At 35.8% G+C, this 25288-nt stretch overlaps 1 protein-coding gene across 3 annotated transcripts in view; it reads right to left on the minus strand.

Annotated features, from left to right (window-relative positions):
• LOC138310495 (myosin-IIIb-like) overlaps positions 1 to 25288 on the minus strand; it is a 55315-nt gene that overhangs the window by 17455 nt on the left and 12572 nt on the right. For all 3 annotated transcript variants that reach the window (XM_069251737.1, XM_069251735.1, XM_069251736.1), the window contains exons 2-19: positions 24878 to 25033; positions 21298 to 21473; positions 20690 to 20894; positions 19965 to 20041; positions 13322 to 13467; positions 12908 to 12973; positions 12456 to 12546; positions 11844 to 12005; positions 5497 to 5613; positions 4886 to 4990; positions 4448 to 4531; positions 4083 to 4233; positions 3786 to 3837; positions 3340 to 3438; positions 2678 to 2789; positions 2171 to 2297; positions 1623 to 1839; positions 694 to 838 (exon numbers count right to left, since the gene is read on the minus strand). In XM_069251737.1, coding sequence (XP_069107838.1) covers positions 694 to 838; positions 1623 to 1839; positions 2171 to 2297; positions 2678 to 2789; positions 3340 to 3438; positions 3786 to 3837; positions 4083 to 4233; positions 4448 to 4531; positions 4886 to 4990; positions 5497 to 5613; positions 11844 to 12005; positions 12456 to 12546; positions 12908 to 12973; positions 13322 to 13467; positions 19965 to 20041; positions 20690 to 20894; positions 21298 to 21473; positions 24878 to 25016 — 2271 coding nt within the window. In that variant the 5' untranslated portion in view covers positions 25017 to 25033. The remainder of the gene's footprint in view (positions 1 to 693; positions 839 to 1622; positions 1840 to 2170; positions 2298 to 2677; positions 2790 to 3339; positions 3439 to 3785; positions 3838 to 4082; positions 4234 to 4447; positions 4532 to 4885; positions 4991 to 5496; positions 5614 to 11843; positions 12006 to 12455; positions 12547 to 12907; positions 12974 to 13321; positions 13468 to 19964; positions 20042 to 20689; positions 20895 to 21297; positions 21474 to 24877; positions 25034 to 25288) is intronic.

A 25288-nucleotide genomic window follows, 5' to 3' on the forward strand; every position in this document is an offset into this window, starting at 1 on the left:
GATTGGTATAAGTTATCAATAAATAACTTTTTTGGCAATACATGTAAAACTAAGTATTTCTTAGCTTTATTTAAAGTGTTTAGTTATAACTGTACTCACCATTTCCCATGCGAAGATGTGCTGGTTGAAGTAGTACTGTATAATTGTACTCACCATTTCCCATGCGAAGATATGCTGGTTGAAGTAGTACTGTATAATTGTACTCACCATTTCCCATGCGAAGATATGCTGGTTGAAGTAGTACTGTATAATTGTACTCACCATTTCCCATGCGAAGATATGCTGGTTGAAGTAGTACTGTATAATTGTACTCACCATTTCCCATGCGAAGATATGCTGGTTGAAGTAGTACTGTATAATTGTACTCACCATTTCCCATGCGAAGATATGCTGGTTGAAGTAGTACTGTATAATTGTACTCACCATTTCCCATGCGAAGATGTGCTGGTTGAAGTAGTACTGTATAATTGTACTCACCATTTCCCATGCGAAGATATGCTGGTTGAAGTAGTACTGTATAATTGTACTCACCATTTCCCATGCGAAGATGTGCTGGTTGAAGTAGTACTGTATAATTGTACTCACCATTTCCCAGGCGAAGACATGCTGGTTGAAGTAGTACTGTATAATTGTACTCACCATTTCCCATGCTAAGATATGCTGGTTGAAGTAGTACTGTATAATTGTACTCACCATTTCCCATGCGAAGATGTGCTGGTTGAAGTAGTACTGGATCTGCTCATTAGCAATGTTGATACACAACTGCTCAAATGAGTTATTAGGAATGTGCTCAAAACCAAAAATGTCCAAGATTCCAATAATATGGTTCTCTTCCTCCCTGTTGATTAACACATGAAAAACAATAAAATAACAGTAATTTTTCATACAACGCAATTTTCTCATACAACGTACTTTTCTCATACATTGTAATTTTTTCATACATTGTAACTTTTTAATACATCATAACTTTATCATTGCATCGTATCTTTCTCCTTTCTCATACAAACAGCATTTATCTCTCTTTCAAATTATTCCAGTGGAGCAACAATAAATGATTGCATTTCAAATATCAATATTTTCGTAGATTATTTAAATAGAGTTGCATTAGGAAATAAGTATTTTATTAATGACTTCCCTTTCCCGTAACATGTTACACATATGTGTAACTTTTCATGTCATTGTTATTTGCTCATTTTTATTTCAATTTTTCCACTAATGTCTTTAAGTCAGTCACCCCTAGAGACAAATTTGGACTCTTCTATTTCTAAGACTGGAATAGTTCATTATCAATTTTCAGGGGTGAATGTGTTAAATGACTATAGCGACATTCGCACATGTGGTTATTTAGGAGAAGCAAAATTTAAACCGTGTCTACTTGAACTTTCTGGTGTTTTTTTTGTATATTTCCCTAAGGAAAAAGTACTGACAGTTCAACTTGTCTAAACGGATGTTACTAAAACCGACATATTTGGCTGAATTATATGTCAGATTTCTGGATTATACAAGTTTAAATAACATTAAATACAGCAGGTAAATACAATACAATTATGCCAGAACACACAGGGGTCCGGATAAGACAAGGGTCGGTTTAGACAAGTTATACTGTATGACCATCCACTCACTTTTTTGTGACTATTGTCTGAGGTTTGAGGAGAATGTTGATACGATTGACAATCCAGCTGAACAATCGTCCGTACAGCGCCTTGGCCATGGCGTCCCTGGCATCCAGCGCCTCCGGGACGGAGTTTCCACGAACAATAAGCTCCCCTCGAGCCACCATACCTGTCGTCGTTAAAGCCTCGACCAGCTCTACATTAGGAATTCCTAGTGATGTGGAAACTATAGCGAACAAAGATTTAGAATAATGGTATCAAACTTCTAAAATAATAACTACGGAATAAAGTCAAATTCATGTCATCAAACTAATTAAAAATAACAAATTAAAATAACAACCCTCAAACAAAAGTAAAAAAAAATATCATCAAACTTCAAAACTAATACCTATCGAACAAGGAGTTAAAATAATATCATGAACTTCGAAATTAACAAATACCGAACAAAAGTCAAAATAATGTCTCATTAAATAAGGTTGTAGAAGGGGAATCGAGAACTGTTAAAAATTTCATAAAATTGTTTATAGTATTTACAACACAAAAGAAGTTCTACACACCTGCCTCAACCAGCGGCATGTTGGTGATACCACAGGCATTCCCACCGTGGCCAGTCTCTTTCTCCTCAAAGTTCACATTTCCCAGATTTAATATGGAGGCGATTATTCCACTGACAGAAGACACTTCCTGTTGATATAGGCAAGGTCAAGGTTAAAAAGAGGACAGTACATCAAGTTCAAGTTTAAAAAGAGAAGAAGTGATTAAGTGAAGGTCAAAAAGTATACAATGTAGGTAATGAATGAAGGTGAAACCGAGTTGTACACAAAATTTGATTTATTTCTGATGTGTATATCTATAAATACCAAATATTGATCGTTATTAAAAGCCATAAGATCATTTGATTACATATATGTGTGAATACACGATATGTTATATGTGTACATATAAATATTTTAAAATATTATTATTGAACACATGAGACAGCAGAAGTGGTGTTAAAATTAACTGTAAGACAACTTAATCAAATATAAATTTCAGTTTAAGTGTCAAGTTGACCTTTGACCTACCTTGGGTTTAAAGCCAATGATATCAAAGCAGTGCTGAATGGCCTTGAACTTGACCCTGTTGATCGCCATGGCAGCAATGTCTATGCCTTTACTCGTATATTCCTCAATATACCTGTAAAAACAATTCTATATCAGACAACCAAAAGCTTATTGCCAAATTCTGACCTACTTTTAGGGGAGACAACTCTTGTTCATATACTTGTAGAAACATGATACAAATGAGAGAAAACTTTGTATTAGTTTAACCTTGTTAACAACTTAACATGAAGTCATATAACTGGAATATCCTAAACTATTATTTTGGTTCCTTCCCAATTTTTCACTAATATATATATTGACGTACAGTATTCGACCCAATGCGCGCTCAGTTGAAACAATTAAGGGATGTGGATGCTTAGAACCAGTCCATGTGAAATAAAGAATTTCTTACAGAACATTTGGTCAGGTAACTGTCTGAAGCATGCCAGACCGAAACAGCATCTACAAATCCTTTCATAAAATTGTTGCATAAAGTAAGCCATCAATCAATTTACAACAGAAATCGGCTGATGAAGAGTCTTCATATTTTCAGTATGTATTTCATTTTAGGTCAGTTAAATCTTGTTGATATCTTCAATTTTATCTGAGTCTTGTATATTTGAGGTAAGCAGTATCATCCTAACCTGTATGGGACGTTTTCCTTCAGGTAAAACTGTGTTCTTTTTTCCTCAGAACTCAGGCCATCGTGTATATAGTAAAATATATGGAAGTTTTGTTCTCCCCTGCAAACAAGGAAAATAATTCCTAAATTTTCCATATCATCATATTTTTCTTCTTTTTCTATCTCATGCTTCTATTTCATCTTTTTGTTTAATTTGTTCTGTTTTTCATATTTTGCGTATTCTTTTATAATTGAATGAGCTAATGGTATACAATGTAGTTTGGTTTTTGTTACTCTTAGCAATACTGGAAGGAAAAAAAGTCATAGGATCAAATTGAGCCACAATTCCTAAAACAAGACTCACTTGAAGCCTAAAGGCTTGTTTTTATCCTTTTTATCCTGATGTCTAATTTATCATTAAGATACCATGACCATTAATATGATTTTAAATACAATATATTAACATACCTTGCCTGTGATATAACCCTGGATTTCTCCAATAGATACTCTGTGATTTTGGCTGGAACAAAAAAAAATATGCATAAGGAAATCTCTGGGAACCAAATGTGGACAGACGGACAGACAAACAGAGTGATTGCAATAGAGTTCCCACATCTCTGATGCAGAGCCATTACAAATAAATTATAGGCAGTTATTCAGCTCTATAGAATGACTATAGAGTTATGAATTTATTTAATTTCAACAAATTTAACACGTAAGAGAATTGAATTAAAGAATTACAGAATGAAGTTATTATCTTCATACCTCCAACCACTGTACCACTGATCGTGAAGAACATCTCCAGGTATTTCCCGAACCGACTCGAGTTGTCGTTGATCACCGTCTTGGCGTTTCCGAAGGCTTCCATTAAAGGATTAACTTGTAGTATTCTCTCCTCCAGGGTTCTATTACCAGCCTGTTACAGCAAAAAAACAAAATACGCTGTTATTGTATTATCATTATCATATCCATGTTGACAACAAAGATGGCCATATTGTAATTCTAGAAGGAGTTTAGCAGGGAGCTTCAGTTACAGAACTTTTATCTTCATCATTCATTCAATTTCCATTTGTTGAGAAAAAGACAGTTTTGTAAGAATACTCCAGTGTAAATTGTTATAGAGTTGTCACCTTTCCGAGCTGTGTGAGCTGTTGCACCATCAGGTTGGCACTCTCTGTTTTTCCTGCTCCTGATTCTCCACTAATAACAATGCACTGTGAGAGAGAAAGTGCAGACACAGGTTATAATTAACAGGCCTCATTTTAATACATCAATGGAAAGGATATATATATTAATTTTGTATATTAAAACACATTCTCTGCGATTCTTCGAAACATAAAATTTAAAACCAATTATATTATAAAGATTCATGAATGAAAGAGTTAAAATACTCCTTTCATTTTAAACAAATATTTCTTGTAAAGGGAGAGCAATCTAATCTAATCTTCAGTCATTATAGGTTTTCATTTCACTGTAACAACTTGTTTCAGATATCTTATCTTGCCTGCATGGAATTTTTTTTCTGATTTTGTCTATAAAAGATTTCCAAATCAGGGGAGATAACTGACCTGGTGTTTTTTGTAGTGCATCATCATCTGAAAGGATTGATCGGCCACAGCGTAGATATGAGGAGGATTCTCATCTTTGGCCGCGTTCATGTACATCTTAGAATACTACAACAAGAAGGGTGAATAATAAAGACACAGTTCTGTATGTGGTACATGTAAATTAACGTTACATCTGTCTGTCAGTCACATCACTGTCATTCTTTGACATTTCAAACCCTATCTAGTAAAACCACTGCTCTTTCCTAAAACAATACCACAATGGAACTCTAAGTAGCGATAAAAACATCTCTCTGTCTTCAAATATTGCAATTGTAATTACAATAATAATAGTATTTATCATCTTTTATAAAGTACGTCAAGTTATAATGACAGAAGTTAACATAAATGATATTAGTACGATCACAAAATGTTTTTAAACTCACGGCTTGCATTGTAAAGGGTTTTGTATCTTTTGTGATCTTTAAAAATCTTTTGTGATGTAGTATATGTATAATCATAAATCCATCCTGAAAGAGCTAATATTTTTCTTCTCTGAAACCTCTACTTTATATTTATCAATGTTTTTCTTTCCAATAAGCACATTACTCCTTGTTTTTCTCAATATAATTTACCTCATCGTTGTAGATGTTGATTGGCTGAAATGGATTCACTGCCAACAAGATATCACCGATGTAGGTGTAGATGTCTTCATCCTCATAACGAGTACGGAGCTGAGACACAATCACTCCCTGTGGACATTAATAAATTAATTGTATTTCACTCTGACTATTTTTGCTTGCAGCTTTTGACATTAGTTGCACTTGGACTTTTCTCAAACTATTCTTAATTTATTAACATTAAATTACCTCTGACCTTGCAAAACTCAGATTTTTGTCATCAATTAAGTCGGCTTTGATCTTCTCTGACCTCAGATACAAACTGATCTCTGACCTTGTTTACCCTCTGACCTCAGATACTAACTGATCTCTGACCTTGTTTACCCTCTGACCTCAGATACTAACTGATCTCTGACCTGTTTAACCTCTGACTTCAGATACTAACTGATCTCTGACCTGTTTAACCTCTGACTTCAGATACTAACTGATCTCTGACCTTGTTTACCCTCTGACCTCAGATACTAACTGATCTCTGTCCTGTTTAACCTCTGCCCTCAGATACTAACTGATCTCTGTCCTGTTTAACCTCTGACCTCTAACTGATCTCTGACCTTTTTACCCTCTGACCTCAAATACTAACTGATCTCTGACCTTGTTTAACCTTTGACATCTGATACTTTGGTTTGTTTAGTTTTACGTCCTATTAACAGCCAGGGTCATGTAAGGACGTGCCAGGTTTGTTGGTGGAGGAAAGCCGGAGTACCCGGAGAAAAAACCACCGGCCAGCGGTCAGTACCTGGCAACTGCCCCACATAGGATTCGAACCCGCATCCCAGAGGTGGAGGGCTTGTGGTAATATGTCGGGACATCTTAACCACTCGGCCACCGCGGCCCCTGACATCTGATACACATGATCTCTGATTTTTCTTCCTATATTAACTTAACTCTAATGTTTAGTGTAAAAACTAATAAAAATAGTGTTACATCGACTAATTCAAATACATTCTATAGCCAGATATTGTTAAAATGTTTGTTTACAAGTACTAATGATACGGTAATGTGATATATAAACATGAAATAACGTATCTGTTTATTTGGTAACGTACCTGTCATATTTGGTAACGGATCTGTACTTTTGTACGTAAACCTTAATTTGAGTGAACTTGGTTTCATTTGTAGCAATTTGTTTCAGACTAGATATGGTAAGAAAATGTAAGTTTAGGGTTGTTTGTGACAATCAAGTATGACGGAGACTGATACGTTTCTCAGGTGAAGGAAGGCGAGGACACAATGAGAATGAATTATTCCTTTTCTTCATGTCAAAAAACATCAACAAAGGACAAGTGAGGTTTCGTTGGCCAAAAATATCAGACGAACTGTTTATCCTGAGTTATCACATCTACCTGTCAGCCGTGCGGGTCGTTTTTTCCCAATTAAATGACAAGAACGCTGAAACCATCCGCAGTCAATGGGAATCGATGTAGACAGATACGTTACCAATATGGTACAAACATAATCATCTCTTCATCGACGCCGCTTTCAATAGTTTTGATCTATCGTTTGATAATTTCGATGTTGTAGTTTTGACTACAAGTTTTGAAGCAGATTCTTGTTATTGAATTCGTTTTTTTTTCTAATACTTCATAAAGACATATATACCAAGAGAACAGATACGTTATCGCTGCTAATTTACGCAAAAATCATCTAAAGTATTGCAGAGAAGTGAAATCGCTGAAAAGTACGTTTTCTTTGATGCATTTTGAGGAATTTATAAAACAGAAAAACATAACAATCCTGTCAGATTTCTACAGTCATATATTAAGTATATTGTAACATATACGTTACTGCTTAAAGCAGGATTTTAATGTCATATACAGTAATTTGTGATTTATACAAATACAAAATTACTGACATGTACTGATGCAGATAAAGATACAGTTTGATAATAAGGAAAAATATAGAAACAAAATACTTTGGTACTATTTTTATATGAAACTATTCGAGCACACTTATGAATCATACAAACCAATATTCACAAATGAACTTTTCATAACTGCAATTGATAAAGACAAGTTGCTTTCGAGACGGACAAATGGCTTTGAATGGAAAGAAAAGTCCAAAACCAAAGCAAAAATTCAGTTAAAGTGTATATTTTGTGGCATTTCTAATGACAAACCTCAATTTAGTTCATTTTAACAAAGTCACGTATCTGTTCTTTACCAAAATATGATGGTTGACTGTAACAATTATAACTTTTCTTTGAGTAAAGATAGGAGCCAGCCCTTTTGGATTTAAAAAGTAGAGATATTTGCCAAACAAATGACAATACATAAGACCTTTGTTTTCAATTTTCATATTTTATGTTTTCATTTCTGAAAACATGCAAATTAGTGGAGAATGAACGTACTAGTGATTGCTAGAAACAGCGTGAATCGGTACTAGGTAATCGATCATCGGTTTAGGACAATTTACTAATTATCGATTTTATAATCGGATACTATTTATAGAAAGCTCTACTATATTTATATATTTCACCTTTTAGTTTTTCTGAAGAATTTTAGAAAGATATCCACTGAACCAACAGTCATGAAGAAGTATTTTTTTTAATTCAAATTCTTGAGTATCTATGATGTTTAAAATATTTTGATATGTGATTTTACACTGATATATAACATAATAAAGGTTCAGAACAGTATAAGATAAGCATGAGTTATCTCCCATTTTAATAATCGATTATTACCTTTCATAATCGATAGTCTTTGGAAAAATCATAATCGATCGATCATCGATTAAAATCGAGAATCGGTCCAACACTAGAATGAACGATATATCAAAATCGATCATTTTACATTCATATTTCACCAGTTAAAAGCTGTTTCAATAAGATATAGGCATGCACCTGAATCAATAAATTGGTCAAGTTGACAACCATGTATTGTTTTATGTGAATGCACACCATCCTCTATACGAATCTTGTTACACATGTATTTAATGAATGTAATATTAGGCCTAAGTGGGCGATTTCCATCACGTGTTAAATTATTAAATTAATTAACAATCACAGTTGACAATAACATATTTCTGGTGATTTCATTTCTCATTTCATGCATTTTAAAGAAAACGTTTCGGCAAAATTTGATGTATCATAACAGAACTTTTGGAGGGCAGTGTAATTTTCACTGTTACAAAAATAGACCAGAAACCTGTTTACTAAGTTTGTGTACGTGTATAAATAGCTTCTTCAGACGACTCTTGACCAGCACACATGGCTCAACACACACGTAGTCAGTCAATGTGGTCAGTTTGACACCTCACGTGCTTACCTGTTATCCTCCGTCCACTAGAGGCCAGTTCGGGCAATATTTACCTGGTGTAACCTCACCTGTCAACACTTTCAGGATATCCCAAGTCAGCGACATCTAGCGTGTAAAACCAGTTAAACGTCCCATGTGAGAAACAAAGGGGAATAACTCTCACTGATATTTCCAGAAACGTGTACATGTATCTTAACATGTCATTTTTTTTTTAAATTTTTTAAAGTTTTCACAACTTAAAGGTGATAAAAACAGATTTTAAATATGCTATTTTTGTGTTGATATTTGTTTATTGTGGTGCACTTTATGATTTCCAACAAAAAATACAGGTTGTATTTGACGTAATTTCCATAAAATGTGTTTGAAACGAAGTCCACAACGACCCTTGTCTAGAACGATCGCATCGCTTATCGCCCCTGATATCACCAGGTGGCCGTAGATTCGTGACGTCATCTGAGACCAACAGCTGTGACAAGAGCCGGGAAACTCAATGGGGCAGTGTTGCGGTATTGGCGATTATAGATATTTAAAACAGTCGTGCTACGTGTAGTTGCTATATTGAATAGTGGAAATGAATCCGTATATAATATATAATCTATAACATACAATGATATAATAAAAACGATATAGCTTACTCATTCTTATCGTCATATTTTGGGCTATAAAATTGTTATGTTCAGTATGTTAAAGAAGCACCAACAGCTGACAAATGGCTAAATTATTCACTAACAAAAACATGAGCAAACCATTTAGTAAGTTTTCTTCAGTTACAAAAAGTACTTACTTACACCATTACCACACATTGAAAAGTTTGTGAGCTTCTAATATTTTACGTCAAGTTAAAAACTTGAAATATAATTAATAGCATCACCCGAAAAAATCCGAGTCACGCTATTTTCCTATAATGGAATAAAGGTACTGGATAGCGCATGCAACCAAATGCGAAATAAAATATATCTAGTATTTATGGTTTGTGTTAATTAGACATAATATATACAGACGATTAAACACCATTTATTGTGTCAAAGATGGATGAATATCATTTAGCACTGTTGGCGGTGTGAGGGTTGCAATCCTTTTAAAAGCCATGGTGGGAGCAGCCGGGGTTGTACGTGTGTGTCACTGACTCGGGTTCAAGGGGGTTGCGCTTGACTTTTGTCTGTAACTTAAAACTCAAAACATAGACTTTAAAGTTAAACCAACAAGAAGAAATATAAATTTACAAGAAAATGGACCCAAATTACAAACTCAGACTACATGCTACATGCACATAAAAAAAAAAACCGCCACCCTTCTTACCCTATCCAAAACCCTTTCATACCGCGATAAACGTGCCCCTATCCCACCTTATGTACGTACTGCACACCTCTATATTTCCTATTCGAAGCTTAATCCTTCAGAACACCGCACAGAAAGGGCTAGACTTATTTATTTTCTTAAAGTTGTATAATGAGTTTTACGGATGTGTACGAGATAGAATAACATGTACAGTAGTAACAATACACGCACGGCCGATAAAAAAGACGGGACACAAAACACAGATACTAGATACAATGACCTTATATGGATGACATGTACTCGTGGACAAGATACACATGTAATACAACATCTATTTCTTATAAAACACAAATCATTTACAAGACCGCTTCATTATATTTTCTAACCGTGCGGAGTTTTGGAAATAAGAAACCTGTCGACCTTAGTAAATTTTAAAAGTATACGCACAGACCACAGCACACTAGATAGCCTATTGACCATTATGAGACGATCTAGGGGTCTAAATAAAAAAAATCGGTAAAATTCGCATTCTACATATATATACGCAAGTGTACTATGTAGAATATAACAGGAAATTAATGAATACTAAAATTGGCCAAATTTGCAAGCATTGTGCTTAAGGCGAGAGATTTTGTTTTTTGGGGGTCCTAAGGTCTCCCCCGAGAAGGAAAAATTACTAAATGTATTTACGATTGCTGAGATGAGTTTTACGATGTATTTTGATGACTTTAGAGCGTTCTTAACATGGTAATTTTTCGAATTTAAATTCCTGCAATTAAATAATGATAACTGTGAATGTCGTCATATCATTATGCAACCCTGCTCGATCTGAACTAGTCCGCTAAACCTGCCTATATTATTAGGCTTTTTTTTGCCTATAAAAAAAAAATTAAAAAAGCCTAATAATATGGGCAGGTTTAGCGGACTAGATCTGAACATACCGGTTTCACCTTGTTGTGTTACCCAAAATAAATATGAAAATCCCTAAAATGAAGTATGAAAAATGTGCAGTTCTAAAGACCTCTTTTATTTTTAATGCGCATTTTGAGAACATTTCAGTCGACGAAAATGGGGGGGGCAAAAAGACACAACTTATAAATTATTGATTTTTTTCTTTTAATCTGCATGTATTTTTCATGTCTCCGTATGTTTGTAACAGATGATTTTACTATTAAAACGTAGGTCTAAAGAGGTGGGCCCCAATAATTGTCCATTTTCGCTACGTAAGCAAATATCAAACTCCACTAACTGATCTCTGTCATTACAAACCTCTAGCGTAGATACTAACTGATCTCTGTCCGTTTAACCTCTGACCTCTTAACCTTAAAATCTCTCTGACCTTTTTACCCTCTGACCTCAAATACTAACTGATCTCTGACCTTGTTTAACCTTTGACATCTGATACTTTGGTTTGTTTAGTTTTACGTCCTATTAACAGCCAGGGTCATGTAAGGACGTGCCAGGTTTGTTGGTGGAGGAAAGCCGGAGTACCCGGAGAAAAAACCACCGGCCAGCGGTCAGTACCTGGCAACTGCCCCACATAGGATTCGAACCCGCATCCCAGAGGTGGAGGGCTTGTGGTAATATGTCGGGACATCTTAACCACTCGGCCACCGCGGCCCCTGACATCTGATACACATGATCTCTGATTTTTCTTCCTATATTAACTCAATCATCCATGAAGACACATTTAGGCCCTTCCAAATCAAGGACTAGACCAGTTTATTATGAAAATTCAGGGGGGACTGAGCTAAACAGTTTTAAACTGACCTCATCAAGGATTTCTAGCGTGGCGAGATCATCAGTAGATTTAACGGCGTCTCCCCGTTTTGACTTTCGATGAGATTTGGGGCGTCCTTTCTTCACCGTGACATCTGGCTGGTGTACAGTCTGGTCCATCGTGGAGGTCAGATCACGTAACTTTGCTTCATACTGCAGTACAAGGTATAGATTGTTACACAGCAAGACTAGGATAAAACATCCAAGTTCAATGGGATGGAATCAACAAATTACTGCAAATCTTACCTGGGTTTGAAGTTAGTTTAATGATATTAAAATTTACTTACATAAAAGGAAGTAATAGAAGATGAAAACATGTCATGATCATGCCAAAGAATAGACATTCAAAGGAGGAATGTAAAAGTTTTACAAATAAACAAGAGCAGTGTAGGAAAGAACTTTAATTGTCAGATTAGATAACAAAACCCAATAAAGTCTTTAATATATAGATCACAGTGACCTACTTTTGAAACAAAGTCAATTTTAATCTTTAAATACATCATAAGTGAGAAAAAAGGATACAAGACAGAACTTATAGACATAGCTTAGTGAATGTAGAAAATAATTCAAAAGAAAGTTGAATAGCATTCAAAAAAGACTTACAACACTTGAATCTGCTGCCACTGTTCGTATAAATGGATGGTTCAGTAACTCACTAGCTTGGGGTCGTAGTTCAAAATCCTTAATAAGGCACCTGGGACAAACAAAAATTATCACCTATACAAAAGGTACATATTATAACAATTAAATAGGTTTTAAGCTCTGCATTAATTCAAGGGAGATAATTCTGCCGACCATTAAAGATTAAGAATAAAATGAGTTAGCATAAAGTTGAAGGAGTTAACTCCAAAGAGCATCATGTCTAGTTTACAATGAATTCAAGGGAGATAACTTGATGAGTATATAAGAATACTCTTAGGGGGGAACCCTACATAACAAATCTGAGTTAGGATACAATCAAGGGGAATAACTCCATAGCCTGTAGCTGAATAAGCATAAACTAACACTGGCTTATCTAATATTAAAGGGAGGTAACTCTGCAAATAAAATCTTACTTTGAGATGAAGTCTTGAAACTCTTTAGACCACTGATCAGGTTTAGACAACGTGGGTGTAGGATTTCTGAAAAGAAAAATTTGAATTTAAAAACAGAACATAATATATCTTGGTTTTGTGACATATTGAAGGTGGACATTTTCAAGATGTCTGAACAATGTACTAATTATCTCATTGAAATAGCAAAACAAGCCAATTAATTAAATGCAGCTGCCTTTGGGAAACAGAAAGTTTGCAATAAAGTTGCCACAAACATCTGTGAAAAAAACTCATTTGCATAATTGTGAATTTTGAATATATGCTATAAATCGGCCACAACTATTTTCAAGCAATTTATCAAGCTATTCTCATAATGATTATGATAAAATAGAAATTATATATCTACAAATTGACATATACAAAAAATTTACTGACCTTGGAATCTTGAAGAGAGCTCTCATTGGATGAAGATCAGCCAATGGAGGCTCTCCCTCAGCTAGCTCAATGGCTGTGATTCCCAGAGACCAGATATCACAACGAAGGTCATAGTTGTACTCCAGTTGTCGCTCACAAGCTATAACCTATAACACAGAAAATAGGACAAAAATGTACTGTTGTCGTACAATGTTAAACCTATAACACAGAAAATAGGACAAAGTTGTACTCCAGTTGTCGTTAACACGCTATAAAAACACAGAAAATAGGACAAAGTTGTACTCCAGTTGTCATTCACAAGCTATAACCTATAACACAGAAAATAGGACAAAGTTGTACTCAAGTTGTCATTCACAAGCTATAACCTATAACACAGAAAATAGGACAAAGTTGTACTCCAGTTGTCATTCACAAGCTATAACCTATAACACTGAAAATAGGACAAAGTTGTACTCCAGTTGTCATTCACAAGCTATAACCTATAACACAGAAAATAGGACAAAGTTGTACTCCAGTTGTCGCTCACAAGCTATAACCTTTACCACAGAAAATAGGACAAAGTTGTACTTCAGTTGCCGCTCACAAGCTATAACCTATAACACAGAAAATAGGACAAAGTTGTACTCCAGTTGTCAATCACAAGCTATAACCTATAACACAGAAAATAGGACAAAGTTGTACTCCAGTTGTCAATCACAAGCTATAACCTATAACACAGAAAATAGGACAAAGTTGTACTCCAGTTGTTCGTCACAACTATAACCTATAACCAGAAAATAACACAGAAAATATACTATAACACAAAAATAGACAAAGTTGTACTCCAGTTGTCGTTCACAATCTATAACCTATAACACAGAAAATAGGACAAAGTTGTACTCCAGTTGTCAATTCACAAGCTATAACCTATAACACAGAAAATAGGACAAAGTTGTACTCCAGTTGCCGCTCACAAGCTATAACCTATAACACAGAAAATAGGACAAAGTTGTACTCCAGTTGTCGTTCACAAGCTATAACCTATAACACAGAAAATAGGACAAAGTTGTACTCCAGTTGTCATTCACAAGATATAACCTATATCACAGAAAATAGGACAAAGTTGTACTCCAGTTGCCGCTCACAAGCTATAACCTATAACACAGAAAATAGAAGAAAGTCCTTCACAAACTGTAACCTAAACCAAATGAAAATTTGTATTCGAAAATTTGATAGAAAATCAGCAATTTTGACTCATTTTGTGAGCTAGTTTGTTTTACAAGGAATTTGCTTTGACGATTTTTATGGTAAATCAAGGTACCAGCTAGGTCAAAAATCAACTGGTCATTTCAATCCTAAATCAGATCAAAGGTCAACTGGTCATTTCAATCCTAAATCAAATCAAATGTCAACAGGTCATTTCAATCCTAAATCAGATCAAAGGTCAACAGGTCATTTCAATCCTAAATCAGATCAAAGGTCAACTGGTCATTTCAATCCTAAAGCAAATCAAAGGTCAACAGGTCATTTCAATCCTAAATCAGATCAAAGGTCAACAGGTCATTTCAATCCTAAACCAATATCAATATCACATGATAGCTTTAGACAACAACTTACCAATCAAAGAATAAGTAAATGATTTCCATGTTCTATCACTGGCCGTACTCTCACAATATCACAGAGAAAATGTAAATATTGTATAGTTGTGAAGGCTCCAGCAGATATTATTATGGGATGTTTAGAGGTTTATCATCAATATTCTGTCAGTAATGTTATAACAGTAGGAGTTTACCTCCTCAGTCATAATACAGCTTTATCTCATTACGGTAAAGGTCTGAAACACTTGATAAAGCATATGGCCATCAATACATACAGTTTTACACTAACGTAAACCACATTGATCTTCACAGTTATTTAATTTCCCATTCATATTATATATACTTGGCCAATTTCATTGATCATGCAAGCACTCGTTTGAAAGACAAAATATTTCTCTTTAAAATAAGTTATGTGTCAATGATATATATAGCGTGCTTATTTTAAAAGCACATATTTAAAAAATATGTCTGTTTTTCTGTAGAGTTCATACCCTTGATACTATAATACATATATATATCTAAAGAGTTCCCTTCAATGGAGCGAAACTGCTAACGGTATGCTTCAGCCATTATTGTTTAATATTTCTTATATATTTTTCATCCGTATGGCTCTTTTCTTCAATTTATGATATAGACTGTAGACACCTGTCAAGGCAGAAAGGCCTTGCTACGAAGTCTCGAGTTTTCTTCTTTTTTGATACATGTAAATATATTGTTGGTTGGAAAATTGTGCTTGAGCTAGGTCCCTGTGTGCAAGAGTGAAAAAGTCTCGAGTTTTCTTCTTTTTTGATACATGTAAATATATTGTTGGTTGGAAAATTGTGCTTGAGCTAGGTCCCTGTGTGCAAGAGTGAAATAAACAAACATCCAATCTGCTGTGATCTACTGTAATGGAGGCTCAGCTCAGATTCCATACCAGATGTAATTAAGAGATGACATGACTGGAGAAGATGTTTTTTTTCAGATCTGGTACAAATTAAAATCGCTGTAGGATCCAGACGGTTCATGAGTGAAGACATACGAGCTGCATTACAATCATGTAATATATTGATGTAGCTATCAAAGGTTTATAGTAATGGGGGTGGGGGGTGGGATAGGGGATGGTAGGGGGGGGGAAGGAGGTGGGGGAGGGGATCGTAGGGGTGGGGAAAGGTGGGGGAAGGGGATGGTAGGGGTGGGGTAGGGTGGGGAGAGGGGTAGGAGATGGTACGGGTGGATGGTTACATATACACATTAGATATTTGAGAAAGTTCACACTTTGTCTCTATGGATTCACAACATATATAATTCACATCAGCTGGGTAACACAATATTCTGACATTTTCTGTACTGTAAGATAAAAACGTCAGCAGTACATAATATTCTGACATTTTCTATAAAGTAAAATAAAGATATCTGAGCTACATAATTTATAATGTTTCTGTACTGTAAAATAAAACATCAGGGGCACACACTATTCTGATGTTTCTGTATATTAAACAATTTCATAAAATGTCGTCATAATACACAAAAGCTTGTTTTGTACACCGTTAAGGGTGAGTTGCACCATTTCTAAAATTATTTTCTATGTATATCAAATAATGAAAAGTCTGCCATTTCTATGGAATGTGTTGGTTTAATTGTATTTGTTTACGTCCAATTAAAAGCCGAGGTCGTTCAAGGTAGCATTAAATAGAGGTATGATTAAGCGGACTCATTTTTTGACAGAGTTGTCCTTGACAGAAACTTAAATACAGCTAACACTGGTATCATGTTTCTGTATAGTAATTAAATCACTAGGGCTCACATTTTTGAGTCGTATTACCTATTTTCTACATATAGAATGAAAAACCATCAGATAGCTTGCTGTGGTCTAGATAAAAACACTATAATATATAAAATACCGTATTCAACCCAATAAGCGCCCAGGGCGCTTAAAAAATTGATAAAAATGAAAAGGTGCTAATAAGTCAAAATTATTGCAAATTTATACCGTTTTATGTAGTTTTGGTCCTTATTTGTGCCTGGGCAATTGAAATTGAGGCCTCAAAAAGGGGGAGGGGCGCTTATAGGGACATGGGCGCTTATTGGGTCGAATACCGTATGTATAGTTTATCATCAACAAATAATATTCAACTTAATATAACCATCTAATTGGGAAGGTACAACTTTCAATGTTAAGGAACATTACTTATAATAATCTTGTTGATACAAACAGGAAGGGGTTGTGGTAAGAAGAAGAGGCGAGAATGGGGAGGGGAGGGGTAAGAGGAGAGAATGGGGGGGGGGGGGGTTAGGAGGCCAGAATGGGGAGGGAGGGGGTAAGAGGAGAGAAGGGGGGGGGGTAAGAGGAGAGAATGTGGGGGGAGTAAGAGGCAAAAATGGGGGGGGGGAGGGAAACATTTAGTAAGGAGTATAGGGATAGCATTAGTTTTATATCTATACATGTATGTAGTGAAGAATGACTGTGTGTAATAACAGACAATGAAAACTTAGTCAAAATACAACAACAAGAGCTGTCGAGATGAAATTAGAAATTGAAGCTTGGTGTTATATTAGGGTTGAACCGTTATGTGTGCTTCATTTCTTGTGACAGACCATGTGTATATAGATACACCTGTAGATTGTACCTATAATCTGAAGGTTTAACACATAATTTTTCAACATGTTGCATTTTTGTTAAACATGTAAACAAGAATATCATCTGTACGGTAATTACAATTTATAAACAAACTTATTAAAATGTGACTAAGTTAACGTTATAGTGTATGAAATATTAATTTACCTGTTGTAGAACTGAATTACATCCTAAATGTCTCCATACGTAGTTCTAAACACTCCTCATCATTAAAATGCACACAGCTGGTTTAAATTCCACACAAACTTATATACGTAAAACATTCCTTTCCATAGAAATATCAGACTTTATAAGAATTCTGTGTTTGTGTAGATATATAAGTACTAGTCTGACTAGTGATAGGATTACAATTCACTTCTGTATCAGACGATCCAGTAACGATGTGTCGGACCGCTGCTGAACCTACAGGTAGAGTATCCACCTGAGAATAAGGCCAGGTAGATCATCGGCTATTGTTATGTACCTAATGCCCAGTCAGTAAGGTAAAGTATTGTTAGTTTACCAAAAAACACACGCCCATGAATAAATACACCCAGTCAGCAAACTAAAGCATTGTTAGCATACCAAGTAATACACCCTCAAATAAATATGCCTTCAAATAAATACGACCAGCCAGCAAGCTAAAGCATTGTTAGCATACCAAATAAAGACATATTCAAACTCTTCATATCCTCTATTGTTGTGAACTTAGACATTGTTAGCTTAACCAAATAAATAACGTAGATAAAACTTCCTAAATATCACAATCCAAAAATGATTTTCATAAAAAAGCATCATGAGACAAGACTCAGAAATTGTACAAGGTACATTCATCAGATAAATGTCATGATGAAAAGCCCTGAAAATAAACATGAGCCATTATAAAGATTAGTTAGCTTCATGTAAGAAGATTGTCAGATGTTTTGACAACAATCCATAATGTTTACCTCGATTTTCATGAACCTTAAACAATTAGCATACATCAATGAACTTCAATGAACAAATTATTATTATAATGACTGAAATATTCCAGGTCATAACTCTGAAAAATTCGATAAACTTTTCAATAAGCATATATCACACTTGACAGAAACTGACAAAAATTGGTGTTCTAAAGATGGTACATTTTATAATACAACCTGCTGACCCTATAAAACATAATGAACTGTGTTGTCATAATGGGTGGGTCGTTCTATTTCTAAACCTGTGAGGGAAGGGCAGGTTAATTTATATGTGCATGAATCAGACTTTTTTTGGAGACGTATGTTAGCAAGGTAAACATATACATTAAGGCTATGAGTAGAAAGACATACATGGTTTAAGAGATGAACTAAGTTAGCCGCGGTGTCTGTGTCACGATTATACATTAAATATCCACTGTCTATACGGCTCAGATCAGTATAAGTGTCAACGCCCCCCACGGTCACCTTCAATTGTGACCTTAAAGCAGAATCCAACATGTTTTTTATTTAATATTTCACAATTCATCTGGAGCACCATAGTTTTAACACATGTACATTACTCCTAAAATTTCATAATGGACTGGTCTAGTCTTTGATTTAGAAGTGCTTAAATGTGTCTTCCGGGGTAGATGAGTAATGGAACCTTGGACTTTGAGTGAAAATGTCAACTGAAAAGTGACACAGTCCCTTGTGATTTTCTTCAACTAGTACCACTAAGAAACCATCAAAGAATAGCAATAATATTCTAGAGCATTCATCATCTTAATTCTTAGTTCATCATCATAACCGAGTTGATCAAGATACAAAGTTCTCCAAATCGGTACAGTTTATCATTGTAACCTGTTAGAAATACAAAGTTATCATTTTAACTTTCTTCATAAATATAAAGTTATATCATCATATAACATTTGTGACTTGATTTAGTAAACTTCTTAAAAGATATATAAAATTCATCATCGTAACCTTTTTAAAATGCATTTAGTTCATCATCATAACCTTTTTGAAATACATTTAGTTTATCATCATAACCTTTTTGAAATACATTCAGTTCATCATCGTAACCTTTTTGAATTACATATACCGTATTCGACCAAATAAGCGCCCATGTCCCTATAAGCGCCCTCCCCCTTTTTGAGGCCTCGATTTCAATTGTCCACGCATAAATAAAGACCAAAACTACAAAAAACTGTCTAGATTTGCAATAATTTCGTCTTATTACACCTTTTCATTTTTTTTCAATTTTTTTAAATGCCCTGGGCGCTTATTAGGTCGAATACAGTAGTTCATAATTGTAACCTTTATGAAATACATTTATGTCATCATCGTAACCTTTTTGAAATACATTTAGTTCATCATTGTAACCTTTTTGAAATACATAAATGTAACCGTTTGAGAGATACATTTTAGTTCTGTGTCAATTTTTTTTTAGAAATAGTAAATTTATCATTGTAACCTTTGACCCTTTACCCCAATGACCCTCAGAGGGCCTTGACCCCTTGGAGACTCACCTCAGGAGCCATCCAATACGGAGTCCCAACTGACGTCCGACGACGGTCATTGGTGGTCTTCAGTCTTGTAGACACCCCTGTAAAAATACATCATAATTAACTGTTAATTAAACAGATGTTAATCAGGGATGAACATTTTAATCCATTCACCCATTTAGGCTGCGTTCGATTAGGTCACTCGAGTGTCGAATATGTGCGTCTTAAGTAGTGACTTTAGGATTATGTATCAGTGAATTTTTAGAAAGCAATTCATTATAGAATTGTTTGACTGAACTTAATTAAAATTTCTGAAAGCATATTTTATTTTCATGCATGTTTCATATGCTGCATGTTGCATCAACATATTTGATATCAAAAGTGATTTTAATGTGCATTTTTTTTTTCGTTTTCTATTTTTTTGCATAAATTATGTACACATTTATATTTCTTGCGGGAACACTGCATTTATCAGCCATATAATCTTATATATAAACTTTGAACCAGATTTTCAATTTTAGAAAAATTTTGACAATATCATGATGTAGATTTTCCAATGGTATCAGCTAGTGTGAACCAATCAATTAATTGTTTTTCAATTATTCATGAAATCCCTGCTAAAATTTCAATAACAGCTAGTGTTCTAGTTGCTATGGACAGTAACTTATATACCAGGTAATTCATCCAAAATATGCAAAAATTATGCAAAGTAGAAAGTACAAAGAAAGGTAATTAGTAATTATACTTACCAAAGTCTATTAATTTGACCTGCCCTCGGTCTGTGATGAGGATGTTGTGACCTTTGATGTCGCGATGAATGATGTGATGTTTGTGTAGATGAGTGAGAACCTTTAATGTTTCGCTGAGAATGTGAGCAATGAGTTTCTCCTCCATACCCGACTCCTGTTTCATCAGTTCTCTCACCAGATGTGTCACAGAACCCCGCCCACATAGCTGTAATCATGAATATTCATCAATTATGAACCTCATGAATATTCATATAATGATACCACATGCATATCATAATTATCTATTGTAATGTTACATTCACAACATGTTTATCTTAGCCTTTGTTGAAACAATTTAGATGGTGACCTGAAGAGTAAGCTAAGGCGTGTTATTTTGACAGGGACTCTGTAGCCCAAGATTTGGAAATAAAGACTTTTAAATTTGTAATAGTATGCACATTTTGTAGTGAACTTTCATTGTAAACTAATACATTACATTGTCATTATTGTACTTTATCATAATGTTCAAGTAATAAATAAACTTTCAAAATATTTAGAGCAGCATAAATATTCATGAAGTAAAATGAGTCATGAATATTTATCAGATGTAAATTAGACAGTATAATCACCTCCATGGCCATCCAAAGCTGGTCCTCGCCCCTGAACTCAGACTGATGAAGGTACAGCCCATGGAACTGTGGCATGTTGGGGTGATTCCCAAGGTCACGGAGGATAACATATTCCTCCTCGATCTCCTCGATCAGCTCATGGATGGCTTCTAAGATCTTCACAGCTACAATCTCACCTGTAAAATAGGAATCCTATGTATAATAACAGCAAAGGTAATTTAGGAATATATCAGGTTTTTGGAGGTGAAAACTGGAGCAAACACCTGACTTTAATTATAAACTTTAAACACAAAATACTGAGGTGGTGAAAATCTAGCAGTAGAATGTCAGACACAGTATTACCACTAGGCCACAGTAGCCCTTAGGTGGAGGACTAGTGGTAGAATGTCAGACACCTTAACCACTCAGCCACCATAACCCAGAAGTGGAGGGCTAGTGGTAGAATGTCAGACACCTTAACCACTCAGCCACCATAACCCAGAGGTGGAGGGCTAGTGGTAGAATGTCAGACACCTTAACCACTCAGCCACCATAACCCAGAGGTGAATGACTAGTGGTAGAATGTCAGACACCTTAACCATGCACTCAGCCACCATGACCCAGAGGTGGAGGATCGGACTAGTGGTAGAATGTCAGACACCTTAACCACTCAGCCACCATAACCCAGAGGTGGAGGGCTAGTGGTAGAATGTCAGACACCTTATCCACTCGGCCACCATGACCCAGAGGTGGAGGGCTAGTGGTAGAATGTCAGACACCTTAACCACTCAGCCACCATGACCCAGAGGTGAATGACTAGTGGAAGAATGTCAGACACCTTAACCATGCACTCAGCCACCATGACCCAGAGGTGGAGGGCTAGTGGTAGAATGTCAGACACCTTAACCACTCAGCCACCATAACCCAGAGGTGGAGGACTAGTGGTAGAATGTCAGACACCTTATCCACTCGGCCACCATGACCCAGAGGTGGAGGGCTAGTGGTAGAATGTCAGACACCTTAACCACTCAGCCACCATCACCCAGAGGTGAATGACTAGTGGTAGAATGTCAGACACCTTAACCACACTCAGCCACCATGACCCAGAGGTGGAATGACTAGTGGTAGAATGTCAGACACCTTAACCACTCAGCCACCATGACCCAGAGGTGGAGGATCGGACTAGTGGTAGAATGTCAGACACCTTAACTATTCAGCTACCATCGCCACCATCACCCAGAGATGGAGGGCTAGTGGTAGAATGTCAGACACCTTAACTATTCAGCTACCATCGCCACCATCACCCAGAGATGGAGGGCTAGTGGTAGATGTCAGACACCTTAATTACTCTGCCATTGTGACCCATAGGTTACAAGAGCGCTAGTGGTAGAATGACAGACACCTTAACCACTTAGCTACCATAAATCAGAGGTGGCGGGCTAGAGGTAGAATATGTCAAACATCTTAACCGCTCAGCCATCATGACCCAGAGGTGGATCGAGAGCTAGTGGTAGAATGTCAGACACCTTAACCACTCAGCCACAATGACCCAGAGGTGAAGGGCTAGTGGTAGAATGTCAGACACCTTAACCACTCAGCCACCATGACCCAGAGGTGAAGGGCTAGTGGTTAAATGTCAGACACTTTAACCAATCAGCCACTGTGACCCAGAGGTGGAGGACTAGTGGTAGAATGTCAGACACATTAACCACTCAGCCACCATGACTCAGAGGTGGAGGGCTAGTGGTGAAATGTCAGACACCTTAACCACTCGGCCACCATGACCCAGAAGTGGATGGAGGGCTAGTAGTAGAATGTCAGACACCTTAACCACTCGGCCACCATGACCCAGAAGTGGATCGAGGGCTAGTGGTAGAATGTCAGACTCCTTAACCACTGCTGTCCAATGACTGTATTTAATGTATGAAAGAGTGATTCAGAAAACCTAGTTACATATTCGCTGTGAGAATTTCTTATTGTACGGATAATACAAAGTATCCGTAAAACAAATATTGCCCGATATTTAATAACAGGCAAAAGTCGTTTAGACCTCTATATAGGCTGTTTTCATGTACAGATTGTATTCAGTCGGATTATTTACTCTCAGAAAATCTAATGGAACTCTAATCACAGTAAATATTAACCAATCAAATCAGAGTAAATATATCAACCAATCTTTTATTATGTATACACAATTCCCTCAACCTAGTAACCTCTAATTCAATCAAGACAATGCAGCCATAAAAATCATCTATCGCTGAGTTTACCTAAAGGAGAAATAATCTGGTTTCACAGAAAACTACTAGCTACTGTGAATCATACATATTGTTATAGAATTTCCTCGGTTTTTCTAACTTAATGAAGTGGATGCCTCACATCACTGTACAAATACTGGGACAATACAATTTTCCATTACATTTAATGAATATTATGTCTATAGAATTATTTCACGGTGTAAATGTAATTTGGCTTTAAAAAACGCTAACAGATTTCTGGCCCCTTGGGCCTTTTCCTGGATCAGAACAGATGTTAAGTCTAGTTGGTGCCAGCTATACCTCTCAAGTCGGATGAAGAATAAGAAATTGATTAATTACATGTCAAAATAATCAATAATTAACATATAAGTGTGATGCAGAATTCTTTCTCAGGACAAAACCAAGGTACATGTTCGCTGTTCAGTCCTAACAAATCTCACAAGATTAATTTATACATTATAAAGTGAATGTCCTCTCTTTATTTGATATAATACAAATCAATCATTCGTACAGAATACACGAGACTGATATGCTGTTATGTGAAAAACACAATGGTCATACAGAAATTTACATGTTTGGCCTCCCTACTTTTAAAGAGACTAGGCCATTTTATTTGAAAACCATACAGAGAGGTTATATGGAACTAGAACTGTGGCCAGAGTGGACGACTAATACCCCCCGCTGCACAAATTTATTAATAATTCCATTCATAAAGGACACATACTGCTGAACCGAACACTACATAGTTTTCTCAACTTCCCTTTATGTCAGAGTTATCAAATTCTGTCAAGTTATTTTAAAAGGAGTTCGCCGAACAAAGTTGTGTCTGCAGACAGACGGACAGACAACTCGATTTCAGTATAACCCCTCCTAAAATTCTATGCAGGGGGTATAATAAATGTATGAGAATGATATGCTTTATTTGTGAAACAAATAAAATCATAGTCATACATAATAAATGTATGGCTTTACTACTTTTAAGGAGACTAAGTCATTTTATTTGAGAACCATACAGAAAGGTTATGTGGAATAAATGTATGGCCATGATTTTTGTTGTATAAACAACACAGAAAGGTCATACAGAATACATGTGTATGACCTCTCTACCATTGATGAGCATGATATGCTTATTTGTGAACCATACAAAATGGTCATACAGAATACAGTATGGTCCCCTTACCTTTAAGGAGTATGACCTGTTTGGCTATGAACCATACAGAATGGCCTCCCTACCTTTGATGCGACTGACCTGTTTGGCTATAAACCAATTCATGACATCCCTTCTTTTAATGTGACTGACCTGTTTGTTTGTGAACAAGGGCATCCCTACTTTAGCTGTGACTAACCTGTTTGTTTGTTTCTGGCAGAATGGACCACTCCGTAGGTGCCTTCCCCTACCAGATCCTGTAACTCCCATGTCTCCGACGGGTCGGGAAGTTCGGTAAATTTGATGACACTACTGAAGGTGTCATACAAACGCAGCATCTCACGAGCCAGCGGACCTGTCAAGGACAAAATCAAAACAATTTTCTTTAGCATTTAAAATTTTTCAAACTTCGTAACAGCTATATACCTACATTAAATTTTGATACAATATAATGCCAGATATTTTCACCAGTTAAAAATTTCACGAATTTTTATACTGATAAGTATCCTCCGAAAAAAATAAAAAGTTCACAAACTAAACTTTAACACACCAAAAATTGAGTAAGTGTAGATATTTCTTTGTATTATATAAGGATCAATTCACCAACACA

This window comes from Argopecten irradians, chromosome 16 (assembly GCF_041381155.1).
Source record: "Argopecten irradians isolate NY chromosome 16, Ai_NY, whole genome shotgun sequence".
NCBI lineage: Eukaryota > Metazoa > Mollusca > Bivalvia > Pectinida > Pectinidae > Argopecten > Argopecten irradians.